The 20,311-nt window shown below is 47.0% G+C and overlaps 1 protein-coding gene across 1 annotated transcript in view; it reads left to right on the top strand.

Annotated features, from left to right (window-relative positions):
- ABCA4 (ATP binding cassette subfamily A member 4) overlaps nt 1-20,311 on the top strand; it is a 129,065-nt gene that overhangs the window by 98,505 nt on the left and 10,249 nt on the right. Inside the window, exons 33-44 of the mRNA XM_058537134.1 lie at nt 372-477; nt 604-678; nt 937-1,106; nt 2,741-2,918; nt 6,952-7,067; nt 8,131-8,278; nt 11,287-11,410; nt 11,774-11,903; nt 14,679-14,799; nt 15,263-15,325; nt 16,379-16,485; nt 18,518-18,659. Of these exons, the coding sequence (XP_058393117.1) occupies nt 372-477; nt 604-678; nt 937-1,106; nt 2,741-2,918; nt 6,952-7,067; nt 8,131-8,278; nt 11,287-11,410; nt 11,774-11,903; nt 14,679-14,799; nt 15,263-15,325; nt 16,379-16,485; nt 18,518-18,659 (1,480 nt within the window). The remainder of the gene's footprint in view (nt 1-371; nt 478-603; nt 679-936; nt 1,107-2,740; nt 2,919-6,951; nt 7,068-8,130; nt 8,279-11,286; nt 11,411-11,773; nt 11,904-14,678; nt 14,800-15,262; nt 15,326-16,378; nt 16,486-18,517; nt 18,660-20,311) is intronic.

The following is a 20,311-nucleotide window of genomic DNA, read 5'->3' as shown; positions in this document are numbered from 1 at the left end:
TCAAGAAGGGGATAAGCACCCCCGGGAAGCAGCAGCCCTACGAAAGCAGAGAGACACAGAGGCAACCTGGACTGCTGGGGGATCTGGAAGTGATTTCACATGGCCGGAATATGCCACTCAAGGGAAGGCATGAGGAGGGGTGAGGTTGGAGGGGTGGGCAGAGACCAAGCTCAGAAAGAATCAGAATTTCATTCTGGAGGCAATGAGGAAGCACTGAAAATTGGTTTGTAAAGTGGGGCCATGTCACTTGCTAGTTCAGACAATTCCCCCAAAAGGACGCATTTCCCTACGAAACTGAGAGAGCTGTGGCAAGTGTGAAGCACACACACAGTTCATGGCACTGGTCTGAGGACTTTCTGTTCCCTTGTCAGGTATGGAGGAATTTCCATCGGAGGAAAGCTCCCAGTTCTCCCCATCACTGGAGAAGCGCTTGTTGGATTTTTAAGCGACGTTGGCCAGATGATGAACGTGAGCGGGGTATGTAAGCTGACTGGAGATTTGGGTAGGACTTTCAACCTGCCAAGTGTCATAAAACAGAAATTATCATGAGTACTAAGGGAGAAAAAAAAAAAACCCTCTTGCTTATTTATTATGGTTTTCTAGGGCCCTATCACCAGAGAGCTCTCTAAGGAAATGTCTGCTTTCCTTAAACATCTAGAAACTGAAGACAACATTAAGGTATTGGCCCAGCATAATCTGCCTTAGAGTTAAAAATTCATGTGAGCTGGTTATTTTATTTTTATTTTCCTGGCTTAGCTAAATTCTATCCCTCCTCCTGTTGAAACCTAGCATGGAATGTCTTCCAGCTGCCAAACCCTTCCTCCTTCTCACATTCTTTTTCCTGCAGCTAATTTTTTCTTTAAACAGCTGTTGTAGCTCAGCGTCTCTGGTCTCATGTAATAGCACAGGCTGACGAAGCCCATCTCTACCCTGTAGGTGTGGTTTAACAACAAAGGCTGGCATGCCCTGGTCAGCTTTCTCAACGTGGGTCACAATGCCATCTTACGGGCCAGCCTGCCCGAGCACAGGAACCCCGAGGAGTATGGCATCACCGTCATAAGCCAGCCCCTGAACCTGACCAAGGAGCAGCTCTCAGAGATCACAGTGTAAGCCACCGCGGCCCCCAGCCTCACGGCCCTCTTGCCACCCTCTCCACATTTTTGATACCCTGAGAGGATTTTCACTAACATGAGCCGCTGGGCGGGATGGCAAGCTTGTCGAAGCAGGCACACACGAACATGACTTTCAAACGCTCCGTGTACCACACTGCTTGGCCATTTTCTCTCCTCATACTGTTTATTTGGAAAGTAAGCATATGTTTGGTTCTGTTCCCTTTTGGCTCTTGATAACAAGTTGCCCCTGGAGCTTACGCAAACATTCTGCTTTCCAGTATGTAAGAGGACTGCCGGGAACTGGAAAAGTTCAGTAAATCTTTCGTCTCCCCAAGCAGTAATGATCTTGGGTTCCAGTAATTTCCCTCCAACAGTTGGGCTTTGGAGATGTCGACAGATCCTCGCCTTCCTCAAGCTTAGGCTCTAACAGCTTCAGGAAGTAAAACATCAATCTTGTGCGATTTATAGTACGTGTGCTCTGTTCGAGGCCTATATTTGGTGGAATGCCTTCATTAGTGCCAACCTCTTCTGGGAGGCCATGAGGGTCCTCATTTCCAGTATATTCTGAGTGCTACTGAACATGCCCAGTGTCATCGGCTAAAACTTGGGCCCTGGCCCCTTGGGGCCTTCCTCTGGACACCCTCTGAGGCCCTAGACTGAGGGAGAATAGTCTGTCCTATGTTAATTCTCACTCAGCCCAAGTTACTGTACCTCCTGCCAAGACTTTTGAATGTGAAATCTGAAATAGGAGTCTTTTGTGATTATAAAATAATGTATGTTCATTAAGGAAAGTTTACAGAAGAGAGTTTTAAGAACTTATTGTCTATAACCCTACAGTTTGGGGAGTTTCTTCTCAACATTTTTATGTGTTTCCCTTCAGTCCTTTATTCTATCCTTACTCTGCGTGGGGATCATGCTGTCTGTAGTTTTATCAGGGCAGAGACTAGCACTACGGTGCCTTTGTGGGAATTAGTCAAAGGGGCTCCTTTCTCTAGGTGGGCTCCATCCCATGCCAGGGGTCATGGCCTATGTGTCAAGTTCAGGTTGGATTTCAGCCCATACTTGCCCCCTTAGGCAGATGCTTTCTGTTTGATCCAGGAAAGGGTGAACAGAGCCAAGCTCCTGTATAACTGGCCGGTTCTCTTTTCACTTAAACTTACATTGTGAACATTTCCCCATGTTATGATATGTTTCTTGAAAACAGGACTTAACAAGATAAATCACAGATCATATGGCCGCCTACAAAGAAAATTCAAGAGAATCTAGAGACGCATTATTAGAACTGATATGAGCATTGGAATATATGAGATTAATATAAAAATCCATTTCTATACACTATCAACAAATAATTAGAAAATGTAACAAAGAGAAAATTTATCTAGACTTTTATACTAAGGTGGAACAATATTCAATATTAACATGGAACAGGAAACCCACAAATACCCACTTAACCGTGACCTAGTCTGATGTAGACAGTTGAGGAGAATGACAAGCTTCAGGGGAGGCATGGGGACTCTGGAGCTGTCACCTAGGACTGTGTGAGGCCTTCCCAGAGCCTACTCTGTTCTTCTCCTACTTCTGCTCCTCCTTCCTCACCCCGCTCTTTCTGTGTCCCCGTCCTGCTGCAGGCTGACCACATCGGTGGATGCTATGGTTGCCATCTGCGTGATTTTCGCCATGTCCTTCGTCCCAGCCAGCTTTGTCCTTTATTTGATCCAGGAGAGAGTCAACAAAGCCAAGCACCTCCAGTTCATCAGCGGAGTGAGCCCCACCACCTACTGGCTGACCAACTTCCTCTGGGACATTGTACGTGTCAGGTCATGGCCCTCCTTTGCCCCCTTGGGCCCAAGGTGGGCGGGTGCTTGTGTCTGCTCTGACTGAAGGGACACAGCAGGTGGGGCTCTCACATGGCCAGGGCTGCTGGGAGGGGCTTGCCGAGGGCCTTGTGTGTCTGCTGTCTCCTGACATCTTCTTAGAAAGGCACAGAACCAGGAGACCTGAGCTAGGGAAGGACGTGGGGCTCAGCTTAACAGCTGCTGAGAGGGGGCTCTGCATGCCCCACCTTAGGGGGCCTTCTGACCCACCACATAATCACTGCACTGCAGGCATGCGGCTGGGCTTCCTGGGAGTAATCTGGAGCTGAAGGGCTCCTTCACCCCACATCCTCTTCTTAAACCCTGCCCCACCCCCAAAGGGGTAAGGATGGAACTTCCCCTGTGGTAGAGTCACCAGACAAATATAGGACACCCAGTTAAATTTGAATTTCAGACAAACAATGAATGGTTTTTGGTATAAATGTGTGCACCCCCGAATATTGCATGGAACATACTTATCCTCAAAAAATTTATTGATTATTTGTCTGAAATTCAAATTTAACTGGGCACTGTATATTTTTATTTGCTAAATCTGGCAACCCTACCCAGTGGTCTTATTTTGCTTTCCCAAAGCTATCAGACCTTCACTATACCAGATTAGGGAAAATGAAGAAAAAATTATTTATAAAATCAACAGCAGGATTGATGGCAGGAGAGAGGGGTCAGGATGGGTTACATTATGACAGGCCACAGGGTCAAAATGAATTGGCAGCAAAGGCCCAGTTATAATGTAGCAGGATCCTTACGACACCAACTCTAGTCTGTTCTGGGCATCTTGGGTAACGAGATCTTTTGTTTTATCTCAACATTCTAAGACCAAAGTGAGTCTCCACTTCATATGATGATAAGATATATCATGATGGAGACCAACACAGACAACATTCTCCACTGGGGCTTTTAATAATGTTGGTGAATGTTAGGGTTCCTGAGGACATAGTTTCTTTTATCTTACTCAACTTATTAAGCAGCCATCATCACTTGACAATACAAAATCAGAAATTACCAGTGGCAACCAAATTCTTTCTGCTCTCTTGTATCTACGTGAAAAAACACTCCTGAACACATGGGGACGAGGTCAGAACCTACAAGCCTCACTTTGAGCAAGAACATCACCTACAGGTGCCCACATTGGCCTGTGCTTTTAACATGAAAGGAGCTAGCTCACCTGCTCTGCAAAGCTGTTAAAGTGCTGGTTTTTACATTCTACTTTTTTTTTTTTTTTTTTTTTTTGTGAGGAGATCAGCCCTGAGCTAACATCCGCCAATCCTCCTCCTTTTTTGCTGAGGAAGACGGCCCTGGGCTAACATCGGTGCCCATCTTCCTCCACTTTATATGGGACGCCGCCACAGCATGGCTTACAAGCAGTGCGTCGGTGCGCGCCCAGGATCCGAACCAGCGAACCCCGGGCCGCCGCAGCGGAGCGCGCGCACTTAACCGCTTGCGCCACCGGGCTGGCCCCTACATTCTACTTTTTTTTTAAAGATCAGGAAAACAGTTTACGCTTGGGGCTGACCTGTGTGTGTGTCTGGCTACAGACAGAGATCTCTGAGTCTAAGCAGAGATATGTGGCTAGAAGGACAGAGTGGGTATCTGGGGTGGGAGGTGATACTAGCAAAGTAGTCACTTGGCAATCCAATAAGGAGTTAGAAGACAGTGAATATGATGCTGGCAGTCTTCCCGATGCTCAGAATTCTGAGGCTGGCCTGCACTCTGAACTCTAAGATCTGTAGTGTTGGAGCTTATCATCCTCTTAGCCAATGGCAAAAAGACAACACACGCCTGGGGGTCATTGTTGACGGAATGAACACTTACTGTTTATACCATTCACTCAGCACATATATGATGTCTTAAGTTCTTATCTTTTTACATATGTCATCTGTTTTCTTTTTCTTTTAAATTTTGAAACAATCACAAACTTACAGAAACATTGCAAGTACAGTTCAAAACTTTTTTTCAAAACTCTTTGAGGGTAACTTCTCAACAAGATGCCCTTCACACACACACACACACACACACACACACACCCCAGCACCTCCAGTGTGTACCTCCTACAAATGATGACACACCCCATACAACCTCAACACAACTGTCAGCATCAGGGAACCAGCACGGATGCACCACCTCCATCTAATCGTCTGGCCCCACTCAAGTTTCACCAAGTTATAGAAAAGGATCAGCTCAGAATCACTCATTGCATTTTGTTGTCTGTCTCTCCAGTCTCCTTCAGCCTGAAATGTTCCTCAGTCTTTCCTTGACACTCATGACCTTGACAACCTTGAAGATCACAGGCCAGTTGTTTTTGCAGAATGTCCTTCAGTGTGGATCTGCTCAATGTTTCCTCATGCTGCAATCAGGTTATGGCAGGGGTACCACGAAGGGATGCTCTGTTCTTTTTCCTGCATCCTATCAGGTAGCTTCTGATCTCAATTTGTCCTGGTACTGATAATAGTCACTTTGATCACTTGATTAATATGGCATCTGCCAAGCTTCTCCACTGTAAAGTTACTCTTTTCCTCTTTATAATCAATAAGAATTGGAGGGAGAGGTACTTTGAAGCTATATAAATACCCTATTTGTTATCAAACTTTCCGTTTATGCCTGTATGGGGTCAAGGTTCCTGAATTAATTAATGGATTACAATCTGATACTATTCTTACTTATTTTGATGCTGAAATTACCCCCAGTTTGGCCAGTGGGAGCCCCTTCAAGCTGGCTTCAGTCTCCTCTTGACTTGTGTCCCCATCGTCCTTGAGCACCTCCACACTCTCTGGCACAAGATGTTCCAGCTCATCCTGCATCTCCTCCCAGCCCTACCCTGGAATCAACCATCTCCCCAAGAAGCCCCGGTTCCTCCACTGGAAATGACCCTCAGAAACCAAGATCTGGGTCTAGATATGTTCACTGCCACTGGGGTCTCAATGGTCCCAGGCCTTCTCAGTGGAGAGAACTAGAGGAGATATACATATATACATAATATATAATATAATATATGGAGCTTAGCACCCTCATTAGCTAGTATATATATATACACATACATAGATATGCACACATGTACATAGATATCTCTCTATATATCCATACACTGAACTATGAGCTCATTAAAACCTTTAGTTCCCATCCAACACCACAGGCTCATTCTGGTTTTCTGTCTTTCCATATTTGTAACTCCCTTCTCCAAGAGTGGGAAACTGACTTCTATCACCCCCGGCTGACTTGCCTACCTGAGCAATACACCTGTATGTCATAAGTCCCCCATCTCTGCCACCCCATCCCCATGTGGATACCCTCTTCCCTCTGCGCCAGCTGCCCCCTACATGGAGGTCCTCCTCATTCTGCTCTGGCTCTGATACCCTGTACCAAATCAGTCCCCTGTAAGAACACCCTCCTCACCCCACTGGGGCTCCAACACCCCACACCAGCCCACACTCTGTGGATGCCCTCTTTACCCTTCTCGGGTTCTCATCCTGCTCAGGACCACTGTGACTCCTCCCCTAACCCCACCGTGACTGCCCACCTGTCCCTGTCCCACCTAATGGCTTTAGGACTGAACTGTGTAGGAAAGGAAGAGAGGAGAGCAAGTGATGAAAGAGTATCATCTATTTGAGCTTTGTGAGGCCAAGGACTATATTTTAACATTTTCTGTATTTTGGAGACATGCTTACAAAGTAGAATCAACAGAACTTTGTGACCAAATAGAAAGAGAGAATAAGAGATCAGTGGAATTTTATAATTTATTCTTTCAGAAGATACAGGCTGAAGGTTCCCTACACAGGGAGGTGGGGGTGGATGGGGTAGGAGGTCTGGGGACAGCTTAACACGTGTTTGCTAACCAAGAACTGTTTAGACAAATAGAGTCAGAATCCCAGATGATAAGAGCTGGAGGAGGCTGGCCTAGCCCTCGTTTTACAGAACAGGAAACAGGTCCAGAGAGGTTAAGTGCCTTGTCCTCCTCTCCTCTCTTCTAGATGAATTACGCCGTGAGTGCTGCGCTGGTGGTGGGCATCTTCATCGGGTTTCAGAAGAAAGCCTATACTTCTCCAGACAATCTTCCTGCCCTTGTTGCACTGCTCATGCTGTACGGGTGAGTTGTCTGGGCCATTAGCTGATGCTGCCAAAAGGGAAGCTAGGGGACGACATGCCCTTCTGACAGAAAACAGGGTTTCCAGTGGCAAGGTTAGCTTCCAGCCCCTGCAGGGTCTGCGGCTGCCAACCAGGATCTGTGGCTGCCAACCAGGATCTGTCTGGCTTCTGTTTCTCACTCCATGCATGGTGGTATTCCTGAGGCCCAGTCTATTCAGGGACAATGGAGACAGCCACATGGCCTGAATCTTCTTCCACTCAAACTGTGGCCTGACTGAAGTCTGGGAGTCCGTCACTCCCCACTTCCTCATCCAGCTCTGATGCTGATTCATCTGTGGCCAATCTGCCCGTCTCAGTGTCTCCATCTGTACTGGCGAAGAGTTTTTTGCGCACAGTAGAAGACTATGGCTGAAAAACTGCTCGCGAGTCAGGGCCAGAGGGCGACACAGGGATTAAATCCAGTAGAATTACAGAGCAAAGCAAGCAACTTTATATCCAGGCCTACCGCTTACTGTATATGTAACTGTAGACAGTTCATCCTATCTGGGCCTCAGTTTCCCCATCTGTAAAATGGAGCTAATGATACCTGGCCCTTCCTATGCAGCCCCGTGGAGTCTTGCCAGAGCAATGGTCTCCATTCATCTCTCTTGGAAATAGAGAGTTCAGAACCAGCATGACTGACACATCAGCTCCCGTGAACTGTAAAGATGAGCCTGTTGGGATCTCAGCTCAGCTTTGATGATCCAGATTAGAATGGGAAGTATTGCAGGGTGGAGAATGCTCCTATGCCTTGTATAAAGCTTTATAATTTACGAAGTATATTCACAGCTACCATCTCATTTGCTCCTCACAAAACCCCATGAGGTGGTCAGGGCAGGCACTGTTATCTCCATTCAAAGATGAGGAAAAAAGACCAAGGGTTGAGGCATCTCTTTGGTCCCCCTGGACTCTCACCAGTTCAAACATGTCACCTCATGTGTGAGGGGAATGCATTAGATCTAGGGGTACAGCAGATGGAGTGGAAATTAGAACTCCATCCCAGTGAGTTGTGTCATTTCACACAGATGGGCGGTCATTCCCATGATGTACCCAGCATCCTTCCTGTTTGATGTCCCCAGCACAGCCTATGTGGCCTTGTCTTGTGCTAATCTGTTTATCGGCATCAACAGCAGTGCCATCACCTTCATCCTGGAATTATTTGAGAATAACCGGGTAAGCATGACTTTCTTGGCTTCTTTGTTTGATTACTAGGATACTAGAGTGTATGTGATGGTCAAGCAGAGCCGTGGGCAAGCCTGGTGTCTGGACAAGCTTTGTGCATAAATGAATGTTGCTTCCTCCCTCTGTCTCTTCTATTCTTCCTCCCTCCCTTCCTCCCTCCCTCTCTTCCTTCCTTCCTCCCTTCCTTCCTGTCTTTCCGCTCCTTGTTTGTTTGTGTGCTGAGCGTCATGGTTTTCTGAGCTCATTCTGCAAGCTATAGATGACCTTTCATGATCCTAAGCTTTTAGATTTGCTTGCTCCTCCAAGAAGGTTGCCTTTGGGGACTTTGGGTGTTAGGTTTTCTATACACACACACAGACACACACACATGTAAGTAATGCAGTGGTGTGGTTTCCAAATTTAAAAGGAACAAAAAGGTGCACAATGAAAAGTCTCCTTCCTACTCTTGTTTCCCAATCACCTGGTTCCCTTCTCCAGAGGCAATGTCTCATTTGAATTTCTTATCTGTTCTGGAGACATACAAACAAATATATACTAACATACATTCTTAAGCAAATTATAACATACTAACATATGCTGTTCTACATGGAAATTAATCCTGAGGACAGAATTTGACTTTATGGTGCTGAATGACTCATTTTCATGAGCTATAAAGTCCAGTTGTCCCATTGACAACCCCTAGACTTCTCCTCACCCAGAAAGAACTGGCCAGACTGAATCCTAAAAACAATCCCACGGCTACAGAGCTGTCTTTGCTCTACACTCCCACTCCCAGCACACTGGGCCTGAGCCCTGGCCACGGCTGTCCTGGGAACATTTGCAAGGATTGGTGGGCTCGCCTATGTGCCTGTGTTCCAGCAGCCTCTCTGGCCTTTCCTTCCCTCATTAGATCTTTGCAGTTCGGAGGGTGGGCACCAGCCAGCACATCTGCACTGCTGTGCTGTGGCCCCTGTCCCCACCCCTGTCTCTCTGGGAGGACCCAAGGCAAATCTACACTAACCATCCCGTCCCATGGCCTCCTGAGAGTGACTCTTTCCCGGATCTTGTCCGGCTTTCTGTGACCACTAAGCTAGAAACAGAACCCCATCTGTCCCATGACTGATAAAAATGTCCCATGTCACATCAGACCCGAGAAGGGAGATGGATAAGAACACAGATACCCTTGATGGCCAGGGAATTTTTGCTACTCTTCAGAGTTGTTTTTGTCACAGGCTCACAGCCCACTAAGTTTTAAGAGAGTGTGTCACTTCAGAAAAATTAAATAGTAAGCTTACAGCAACTCAAAACATTCTCCCTCCTACAGGCTGCACTCATTTAGCCAACATTCACTGAGCACACCCCCCTCCCCTGCATAAAAGTTGATTGCTTTCACATAAGTTATTGGACAGACAGAAGCTGCAGAAATTCCCAGTCTCCCACAAGATGCTCCCCAGGTCCCAGTAGCTGCTGTCCCTACTCAGTCAAGAGGGATCGACAGGTGAGCACCATGTGGTGGATGTGCTGATACGAACAAGTGTGACCCACTCGTCCTGCCCTCCAGGAACTCCTGTTCCAGTCAGAAAACAATCTGTACAGCAAGTTAGGAACTGATATAAACCACAGTACGTGACATTCCATAAGACAGTGTGTGACAGAACGTCAAAGGAGCAAGACAGATGCAACACTACAGGTCAGAGTGGACCAAAGAGCTGGGCTGCAGGGGCCAGGAGCATCTTGGTGAAGGAAATTCAATTTGAGCCTGGCCTGGAATAAGTAGAGTTTTATTAGCACATTTAATAAATAATGAAGTGCCTACTCTGAGCTAATCGTTGTGCAAGGTATTTAGGAAGGACACCAAAATGATTAGGACCCAGTCCTTGTCCTCCAGGGACCATTGACTAGTGGAGCAAGTGGACAGGTAAAAATACTTAATGCTGGCAATGTGGTAAGTACCGTAAGAGAGGAGTGGATATTTTTACCACAGGAATCTGGAAAGGCTTATGAGAGAAGGGGTCATTGGAGCTAGCTTTCTAAAGAAAGGCAGGAACCTGCCGGAGAGCAGAGAGGAAGGAGAATTCTTCCCTGCTAATAGCAATGGTTAATAGAAGCTGCGAGTGCAAAGGCCCAGAGGCAAAAAAGGAGTAGAAAGAAAGAGATGGGGTCGTGTGGGCAAAGGTGTGGAGGCTGGAGAGGAGGAGCGTGTGGGGTAGGGACGGGCCAGATAAGTGGGCAGCAGTGGCCCAGCCTGGAGCCTGGTCAGCCTCACCCCTTGGTGTCCCCTCTGCTGTCTTGGGGGAGCCTCTGCCTGACACTCCAAGGCTAAGACAGCAAGCACAGTCTGACTGCGTGAAAACAAGTGTCCCCAACTCAACACAGACCCCAGAGAGAGTCTCAGGCCCTCTTTTCTGCTGGCGACAACCACAGACAGCTGTAGCTCCCTGTGAGGAGCTGAGAAGCAGAGCTGGGAGACGCTCAGGGCCCCTCCGCCCATTGGTACAAGCTGGGCTAAGACAGAGCCAGTGAAAGAGCTTCATCCCCAGTGATGGCTCACAGCTGCACTAAAGGAGAGAGCACCCGGGCCACTCTCCCGGCAGCTGCTGCGTCTCTTGGTAACAGATGCCTTGGAGGGCTCCTGTGTCATTTCAAGTGCATCTGCAGTGAGAGCTCCCAAGCAGACAGCAGGAGGGCCGCTCCTCTTCAGACTCCCGCTCTTGCCCATGAAGTCACCTAGGTTCTTAAGGAAAGTAACTCGGAAGTTCCTCACAATTACCCACAGTGGTACGCATTGTAAACGTTTAGAAAATACTACCTGGCTAGAGGCACCTCCTATGAGTATTCCAAGGCTTCCATGTCTGTTTGACAAATCCTTGTTGTGGTGTCTGGCTGCTCGGCCGCTGTGTCTACAGGCCTTCCCCTGGCCCCCTTGTCCTGCCCTGGAAGGGCGTCAGGCCCCACCCAGCTCAAGAGCAGGCAGGTGGGCTTGGCCTCATTACTGGCTCTCCTGCTTTTCTGTGTTTCAGACACTGCTCAGGTTCAACGCCATGCTGAGGAAGCTGCTCATTATCTTCCCCCACTTCTGCCTGGGTCGGGGCCTCATCGACCTGGCGCTGAGCCAGGCTGTGACAGACGTCTATGCCCGGTTTGGTGGGTGGAGTGTGGCCCTGGATCCTCTGAGGCTGGGAGGGCTGCAGCGGGAGTTCCTACATCAGACCTGCCACCTGGGCTGGGGCTGGGGGCACCTGGTTGATCTGGGATTGTCCTGCCACCTAAGAGGGATCAGGGTGCCTCTGTTTCCATGGCTAAGGAGCCACGGGAGGGGTCGAGGGCAGTCTTCAACTCTTCCCTATTCTGACTTGAGCCAAGATGAGACTTGGGTTTAGCTCTCACTTAATCCCTTGCGTAAGGCCTGGTCTAGCTGGGCCTAGTGTCCTACCAGGTCTCCAGGGACAGCTGGGGCTGCTGAAGTGGACGTAATTCCTGCTGATTTCCGGTGACCTCCATCCCCAGGTGAGGAGCACTCTTCAAATCCGTTGCAGTGGGACCTGATTGGGAAGAACCTGGTTGCCATGGCAGCAGAAGGGGTGGTGTACTTTCTCCTCACCCTCCTCATCCAGCACCACTTCTTCCTCACCCAATGGTATGTTCCTGCCACTGCTCTGAGGGTGCCAGGGGCAGCTCCTGTGTCCGTCCGGGGACTCGACTTCACATCCCTGTGGTCGTCTCTTTTCTTATGAGCCCCATCCATGGTTGTTTTTATGTTCCTAAAGACTGGCTTGCTCTGAGTAATACAAGAAGGAGAGGCACGTTAAAATAGGCGTGTTAGAATTTGTGAAGAATCTAAACTCTAAAATATTTAAAATACAATGTTATTGGTTTCTATCACTAATATTTAATCTGTCTCATTTAATTAACAGATACTCATTTTAAATTGGATGATAGCATCACAAACGACAATGGTGACGGGGTATCCAAAGTACTAAGAAGCAAATTTATGCATTCATAGACAAACAGGCCCCTTTGCTAATTAGAGATTTGAAAGTGGAGCAGGGCAGAGAGGAGGGGAGTAAAATGGGGGTGATGTTCGAGTTGAGCACAGCCAGGGGCCCTGTGGAGGGGGAAGGGCAGTGATCACAGGGGTAGGGGTGGGGGTGCAGGAGATGGAGGAGGTAGCCACCGCTTACGCTGACTCTTTCCCAGGCCTTCTCAACTGCCCGGTCAGTGGCCGTGGCCCCAGCCCAGCCAGGCCATTCTTCCCCAGGCTCTCGCTCTGCCTCATCCTGACATGGGTGCTCAGGTTTGCAGAAGGCAGCCCCTCTGCAATCCAGGCTGACCTTTTCTGGGCCCAGCCCAGGGGCCAGAATTGCAAATCGCTGGACCCTCACAACAAGCTTCCCTGGACAGTGGTTCGTTTCTTCTCCTTTCATGCTCTCAGGCTGAGTCTGGTCACTCGTTTACATAAATGAAGATTCAGAAGGCTTCTTTTGGGATTTTGATCCACAGGGAATTGAGTGATTGCAAACAAATCTGCCTCCCTATTCACAGGATTGTGAGGATTGAATGAGATGATGGGTGTCAACACGCTGAAGAAAACGACGTGATCGGGCAGTAGTTCTAGTTATGGGAGACAGTGAGAGGAACTGCTGTCCTCGGGACCCTCCGTCCTTGCAGGCCCCCCTCCACAGCTTTGGCCACATCTTTTAGAGGCCTTTCAGGGGACGAGGGGCAGAAAGTTGTTTACCAAAACAGACTCATTAGCTTCAAACTCCGATATCAACACAATTGAGTGAGTCCTAACTGCATTAGGCCCGAGAGAGGACCAGAGACGCATACCACAACCTCTGGCTTCAAGAAGCTTGCAGCCACGCCCATACTGAGAGGCAACCAGGCAAAGAGAGGGGCAGGGAGGAAGAAAGGGTGCTCTTGTAGAGGACACAGCCTGCCTGCGGGGAGTATAGGATGGCTGTGAAAGGTGTGGGTGAAGAGGGACGAGAGATGAGCCTGGAGAGGTGGGCAGATCCAGGTCGTGAAATGCCCCTTCACCTTGATGAGGACATGGCACTTAGCCTGAGGACAGCAGAGAGCTATTGGGGTGTTTTTTGTTTGTTTGTTTTATTGAGGTCATATTGGCTTATAATGTTGTGTAAATTTCAGGTGTACGTTATTATATTTCAGTTTCTGTATAGACTGCATTGTGTTCACCACCAATAGTCTAGTTTTTATCTGTCACCATACGTATGTGCCCCTTTACCCCTTTCGCCCTCCCCCCACCCCTGTCCCCTCTGGTAACCACTAATCTGTTTTCTTTATCTGTGTGTTTATCTTCCACATATGAGTGAGATCATATGGTGTTTGTCTTTCTCTATCTGCCTTATTTCACTTAGCATAGTACCCTCAAGGCCCATCCGTGTTGGAGTGTTTTAATCAGGGGAGTGACATGACCTGCCAGGGCTGGAAGCAGAGAAACTAGACAGGAGCCATTTTGGTGCCCAGGCAAGAACAATGGTGGCCTAGATAGGAGTGGGGGCCTTGGGAGATGGAGAAAAATAGGTTGACTGGATAAGTAGTAGGAAGTTTGTTAGACAAGACTTGGTGATGAACTAGATGTGACCTGTGAGAGAAGAAGGAAAGACAGTAGGCCGAGGTGGTCAGGGAGGGTTTCAGAGAAGAGGCTGTGTCTTTAAGGATGGGGAGGTTTCCCTCTGGCAGGCAGGAAGAAGAGAACATTGAGGGACTGGAAGTTCCCTGGAACTATGAGGGAGTTGCGAAAGGCCGGCATGGGCTGGGGACCAGGGTAGATCAAATGGTTGGTGGAGGAGTTAGTTCAAGAGATAAGTGAGAGAGCGGCTGGGGAGGGGAGGTGGGGCCTTTGCAGGGCTCTGGGATTTTAGATGAGCAGTTAGGGTTTTAACGTCCAGCTGATGGAGAAGCATGAAATGGCTGGGGGCATGAGGTGACCTGATGGGCTGGAGGACATAGGAGGCTTGGTCGCTAGTAACTATTGTTTACTGAGTGCTTACCCCAGGTGAAGTGTTTTGGTAATGATGACAGCTACCAGGTTTTGAGTCTTGACGCTGTGCCAGACACTGTGCCAAGTTCATCTTCACCACAATCCTATGAGGTAGACATTATCATCCCCTCCCTATCTTATGGTGGAAGGAGGTGAGGTTTAGAGAGGTTCAAGGGCATGCCCAATGTCACACATGAGGCAGCCAGGACTGGAACCCAGGGCTGACTCTGGACGTGAGCGCTTGCCCTCTCTGCCTAATGGCTGATGCTTCTCCTGTTGGGAGTCCTTTTGAGAATTCAAGCCGTAGAAGGGCAGAAGGGAGGAAATGGGAAGAAAGTAAGATGAAAAGGACAAAGCCAAGGACGCTGTACAACAGCCCAATCCTGCCCCTTTTCCTTCCTCTAGGATTGGGAAGCCCTCTAAGGAGCCCATCGTAGATGAAGATGATGATGTGGCTGAAGAGAGACAAAGAATTATTAGTGGAGGAAATAAAACTGATATCTTACGGCTAAATGAACTAACCAAGGTAAGGGAATAGGTGTGTTTGTTTGGAGGTGCCGGTTGGACCCAGAGATGGCATGGCATTGTAATTTGCCTTCTGTGGAATAAGCAATATGCCTATGCAAGCAATTCGTTTTCCTAATTTTATGTGGGGTTGTCATCTCTGTCTCATAACTTGTCTTCCAAGGACATCTAATTCCGATGCATTTTCCTCAGCATCCGTCTTGGGTACTGACACAGGGGCTCAGCGAGAGCCACTCCAACTGAGCACTGCTAACCTTTCTCTGTTCCTTTTCTGCTCAGTGGGTCAGCTTTGAGATTTCTCAGCACTCACAGCACCTATCTGAACACCTGTGTCAATATGTAACCTCCTTGTGTTGGTAGTTTTCGCCTACCACCAAAAACCAAAGTTTTCATCCTTTGCTCTCTCTTGCCTTCCTGCTCTAACCCTCTCTCAGTCCTCAGTCCAGTTTCTCTGGGTCTTGCAGATTTACTCAGGCTCCTCCAGCCCAGCAGTGGACAGGCTCTGTGTGGGAGTTCGCCCCGGAGAGGTGGGTACTCTGCAGACCACACGTGAAAGGGGTTTCAGAAAATCAGCTCCTGTGCGTGTCTCTTCCCCAACTTGAAAGCAGAGCTACCCAGTAGAAATAAAACAGAAGCCGCCATAGGTCATTTTAAATATTCTAGTAGCCACATGAAAAAAGTAAAACCAGATGAAATTCATCTTAATCATTTATTTTATCCAATATATCTGAAATATTATTGCTTCAACAGATAATTCACATAAAACATTTTTAATAAGATATTTTACATTCTTTTTCTTTTTCGTTCTTAGTCTTCAAAATCCAGTGTGTGTTTTACACTCACAGCACACGTCAGTTTGGATTGATGCGTTTCCAGTGCTCAGCAGCCACTGTAGGGGACTACCCTCCTAGGTTCCCTGGCTGGGGCTTTGTAAATTGGACTGACAAAAGACAGGTTAAGAAGAAAAAAACAAAGAGAAGTTTATTAGCATGCGCATCACATGTACACAGGGGAAACGAATGACTCAAAATGGTGGTTAGAACTTGGGCTTAGAGAGCATCTTAGCAAAGGAACAATACATTTTTAGAGAAGTGACAAGACAAAGGAAAGGGACTTTGAGTTTCTAGGGGTGGCAAATTGTGGGAAGGCAAATATCTGGGGAACTAATGGTAGATAAAGGCTAGTTAGGAAAGTTTGTTATGTAGATTCCTCTGGTGCCATCTCCAGGCTGATAAAGGTCTAGAATTTTCTCCAGTGATTCACTTTTGTCCTTCCTGTAGAGAGGATAGGGGAACACCTTGTAAATTTATGTCCTGCTTTTAGGCAAAATAGGGGGAGAGCAGAGGGCTTTTCTTGTATCTGCTGCTTCTCAATTGCCTTCACCTCAAAAATCATCCTTATGCCAAAGTGATGTATTTTGGGGTGGCGAATCCCGCTACCCTACACCACACGTGGCTAGTGGCCTCCATAATGGCAGCACAGGTCTAAAATGCCTCCCCCCAACCCACACACTTGCCCTGGGACCAACACTCCAGACCTTGGGCTCTAGGGCGAGGCCGATGGTGTGTGTTCTCCCACAGTGCTTTGGCCTCCTGGGAGTAAACGGAGCTGGCAAAACAACCACATTCAAGATGCTCACTGGAGACACTACAGTGACCTCAGGCGATGCCACTGTAGCAGGCAAGAGGTGAGTGTCTTGTTCATCCTATCTCAGGGTATCTCTGAGAGGTCCCGTGCCGTGTCCCTGTGCCAGCATAGGGAGGGTGAGCATCAGACCCTGTATCTGAGGGTGACTCTGAGAGCGTGAAAGATATGTACAGAGGAGTGGACCTCCCAGCAAGCAGGGTCCAAAAAGTCCAAGACATAGACCTTCTGGAAAATTGAATTGAATTATGATTGTTAAGAGATTCCTCTGTTAGCATGGATTCTTAGAAAGTTCTGGGAAGCACTAAGTCAGTGGTTCTTACTTTTTTGGGGTCATGGACTCATTTGAGTATCTGATGAACACTTGCACCTTCTGCCTATAAAAATACATCATTGCCCCTTATTACCTCCCTCCACACATTTTTGCAAACACTTTCAGGGAGTTTACTGAGCCCTGAAGCACATTTGTGATCCTGAAGGACCCCTGGGTCCCAGGTGAAGAACCCCTGTGATGAAGCATGCTTTCTCTGGGTCGAGTTTCTAGATAGAGGCTAGTTCAGGTCCCTCCAGGACGTTAATCTGCCTTGGCTATCTTTGCGTTGATGCTTGGTTTTGCCAGGCCAAAGAGCCTTCATAAACGGAAAACTGGCATATGCCCTTGGATTCTGGAGGATGCCTGCTGCTCTCTGTAATAAGGTGTGAGTAAATAGACTGGTTGTCTGTGGGACAGGATAGAGAACATGAGCTCGCACTTTTTGCCTCTTTCCAGGCTGCTCCTTGAACAGCAGAGCGCACACACATTAGGTGTGCCCAGAGGAACCCTCTGCCCTAGTTTATAAGTGGAGTGAAGCACTGTTGATGTCTGCCCAGCATCTGCCTGATTGGGACCTCCTTCCCTCACCTGAGAGCCATCCTCAGCATGGTCGGGCAGGGGGAGCCCTGAACATGCTTCACTGGCTCAGACAGGATAAATTTGGTTCTCTGGCCTTCCCCAGCGATTCTTGTTGGGTCTAGAGCAGAGGGACTGGCAGGGGTGTAGCCAGCCACTACTGGGGCTATCTTATCTGTAGATCCAGGTTAGCCTGCAACCAAGCAAATGACTTCATGATGGTAACACAAGGAGTCTTGGGGAGGCAGCAGGTTGTGGGGAGGAGGATGTAAGAGGATTTACCATGAGACATCAAGTTATAGTCCAAGTCTGATGCCCAGAAGGTGAAACTGAGATAGAAGCTAGAAAGACACTATAGGTTCAAGACATAGGATTGGGATTTTCTGGTGGGGTAGCTCCTGTGAATTTGGCGAAGTAGCCTCCTTGCTTCCCTGGATAGTTCTAACTGGCCCATCCATATCTGAAGTTGTTTTTGTCATAGTGAGGGACTGCTCGGCCTCTCTCTGTCCCATCCTATTACATCCATCCTTTATTCATAGACCCTAGGCTATAAGGGGAGGGGGAAGAGATTAGACCAGTCTATGGACAGTTTATTTTTTCATCAAGGCAATATATTTTCTAGTGGGAGAGAATATGTTAGTCAAAGGGAGCTAATAGAATTCAATTCACTTGAATTCTATTTCAATTCCCTGCCAGCCTCTTGCTCTGGGTGGTAATCTGGTAGGTTCCTCTTTCATTGGCCGTATCTCTGCCAATAAATACAGGTGGAGAAGTTTACTTCCATTGGGAAGGATGCATCTTCTCTAGCTACTTCCCAAACGTCTGAAAGGGATCAAAAACCACTGGTCGTGTTCTTAAACCTGATCTTCCCTTTGTTTTTAAACTCACGTGTGAGGTGATGCCATCCAAAGCCAAAGCTGACTGTGGGTAACAGGTATTCAGTTGATCCTAGACAGGGAAACTGGGGAGGATCTGTGTGGATTCAAAGCTCAGAGCTCCTGACATTTGTCAGTTTCTAAGCGAAGGGCCCCTGCTTTGATTCCTAAACATTGTACACATTTCTGAAGCAAAGTGGGAAGAGAGAAGAGGCAGCTCCCTTATCCCATTGGCAGAAGCTTCTCCAGCCCCAGCTCTCGGACCACTCCCTCTATGAAGGAAACTTGCTAATTGCTTTTTGTTTTTGCAGTATTTTAACCAATATTTCTGACGTCCATCAAATTATGGGCTACTGTCCTCAGTTTGATGCAATTGATGACCTGCTCACAGGGCGAGAACATCTGTATCTTTATGCCCGGCTTCGAGGTGTACCAGCAGAGAAAATCGAGAGGGTAAAAAATGGTTTGTTATGGCCACTCAGATGTTTGGTAAACCATAAGCCTGTTTCATGAAAGTGCATTTATTTAGAAATGGGAAAGCTGGAACATGCTATCCATTCATTCATTCAACAAATGCTTACTGAGGGTCTACTATGTGCCAAGTACTGTTTTGGAAGATGGGGGTATAGCGGTGAACAAAACAAAAAATCCCTACCCTCATATCTAACAAAATCATACACGCATTTACCCTTGATCCAGCAATCCCACTTCTGGGAATTTACCCTGAAGATATACCTCCCACAGTACAAAATGCTTATGCACAAGGTTATTTATTGTATTTGTAGTCACAAAATATTGGAAATTACCTAAATGTTCAGGCATAGATGATTGGTTGAATAATTTATGAGACATACACACGATAAAGTCTTATGCAGCTGTAAGAAAACAAAAAAAAGAACAAGAGAAATCTCTGGGAACTGACGTGGAATTATTTTCCAAGAGATATTGTTAAGTAAAAAAAGCAAAGTGCAAAAGAGCACGTGTAGAATGCTACTTTTTAATGTAAGAAAGTAGGAAAAATAAGAAAGCATACATATGTCTACTTACCTTTACAAAAATAAAGTTGGAAGGATAAACCTGGAAACAATGAATCTGGTGATCAACAAGAGGGAAATGGGAGGGAATAACACTTCTCTCAAGATATCTTTTTGTATAGTTTTGACTTCTGGAAGCATGTTAATGTTCTATATACTCAAAAAATAAAACTAAATCAATAAGAATAGGAAGAGAGTAAAAATGAAAACAAAAAGAAAATCCTGACACTGAAAGCAAACTGAAACAAATTAATCCAATTTTATTTCAAATAAATATTATAATCATACAGAAGGGGAGGAAAAGAACTAATAAAAATAACTAATGACACAGTATTTGACTATATAGCCTCAGTCTCGGGCAGGTAGAGCAGAGGGAAAGAACTACAAACAAATTCTAAGCTCTTTTTAGCCAATATGTTTTTTATAGTGGCATGAGCAAAGCAATTCTGAAATAATTTTTGATGTATTATAGGACTAAGTAAATGAATAAATGTGTTAATGACTTTGAGAGCTAGAGTCCTCACTGTGGAAGAAGGGACATGCAAATATGGAAAGGGGTAAAGCAAGAAGGAGCCCTGTGGGGATGGATTGGAATTGGAGATCTTACTGTGAACTCATGAAATATTTATATGCATGTGTTTGTGAGGGCATGTGTATGTGCTCATGGATATTGCACATAGGCATGTATCTGTATGTGCATATACGTGTGTATGTTTGTGTATGCATATATCTGTCCTCTGAAAGGGCCAAGAAGCAAAAATACCCCAGTAGCAATGAGCACACTTCGTGCCATATTTTTGTCTCTAATACTATTCCCCACCAAAAAGAACCATGACTCCTCAGGTAAATGACAAATTTCAGGGCTGGGTCACCATAGGTATAAAATGAGCCTGGAACATCTTATGATGCCAGAAAGTTAAAAAGAGCTTTCAAAAAAATGATGGCAGGGCCAGCCCCAGTGGCCTAGTGGTTAAGTTCAGCATGCTCCGCTTCAGTGGTCTGGGTTCGGTTCCCAGGCACAGACTTACACCACTTGTCTGTCTGTGGTCATGATGTGGCAGCAGCTCACAT

This window comes from Diceros bicornis, chromosome 4 (genome assembly GCF_020826845.1).
Source record: "Diceros bicornis minor isolate mBicDic1 chromosome 4, mDicBic1.mat.cur, whole genome shotgun sequence".
Lineage (NCBI taxonomy): Eukaryota > Metazoa > Chordata > Mammalia > Perissodactyla > Rhinocerotidae > Diceros > Diceros bicornis.
The sequence above is the reverse complement of the archived record's forward strand: the minus strand, read 5'-3'. Positions and strand labels throughout refer to the sequence as shown.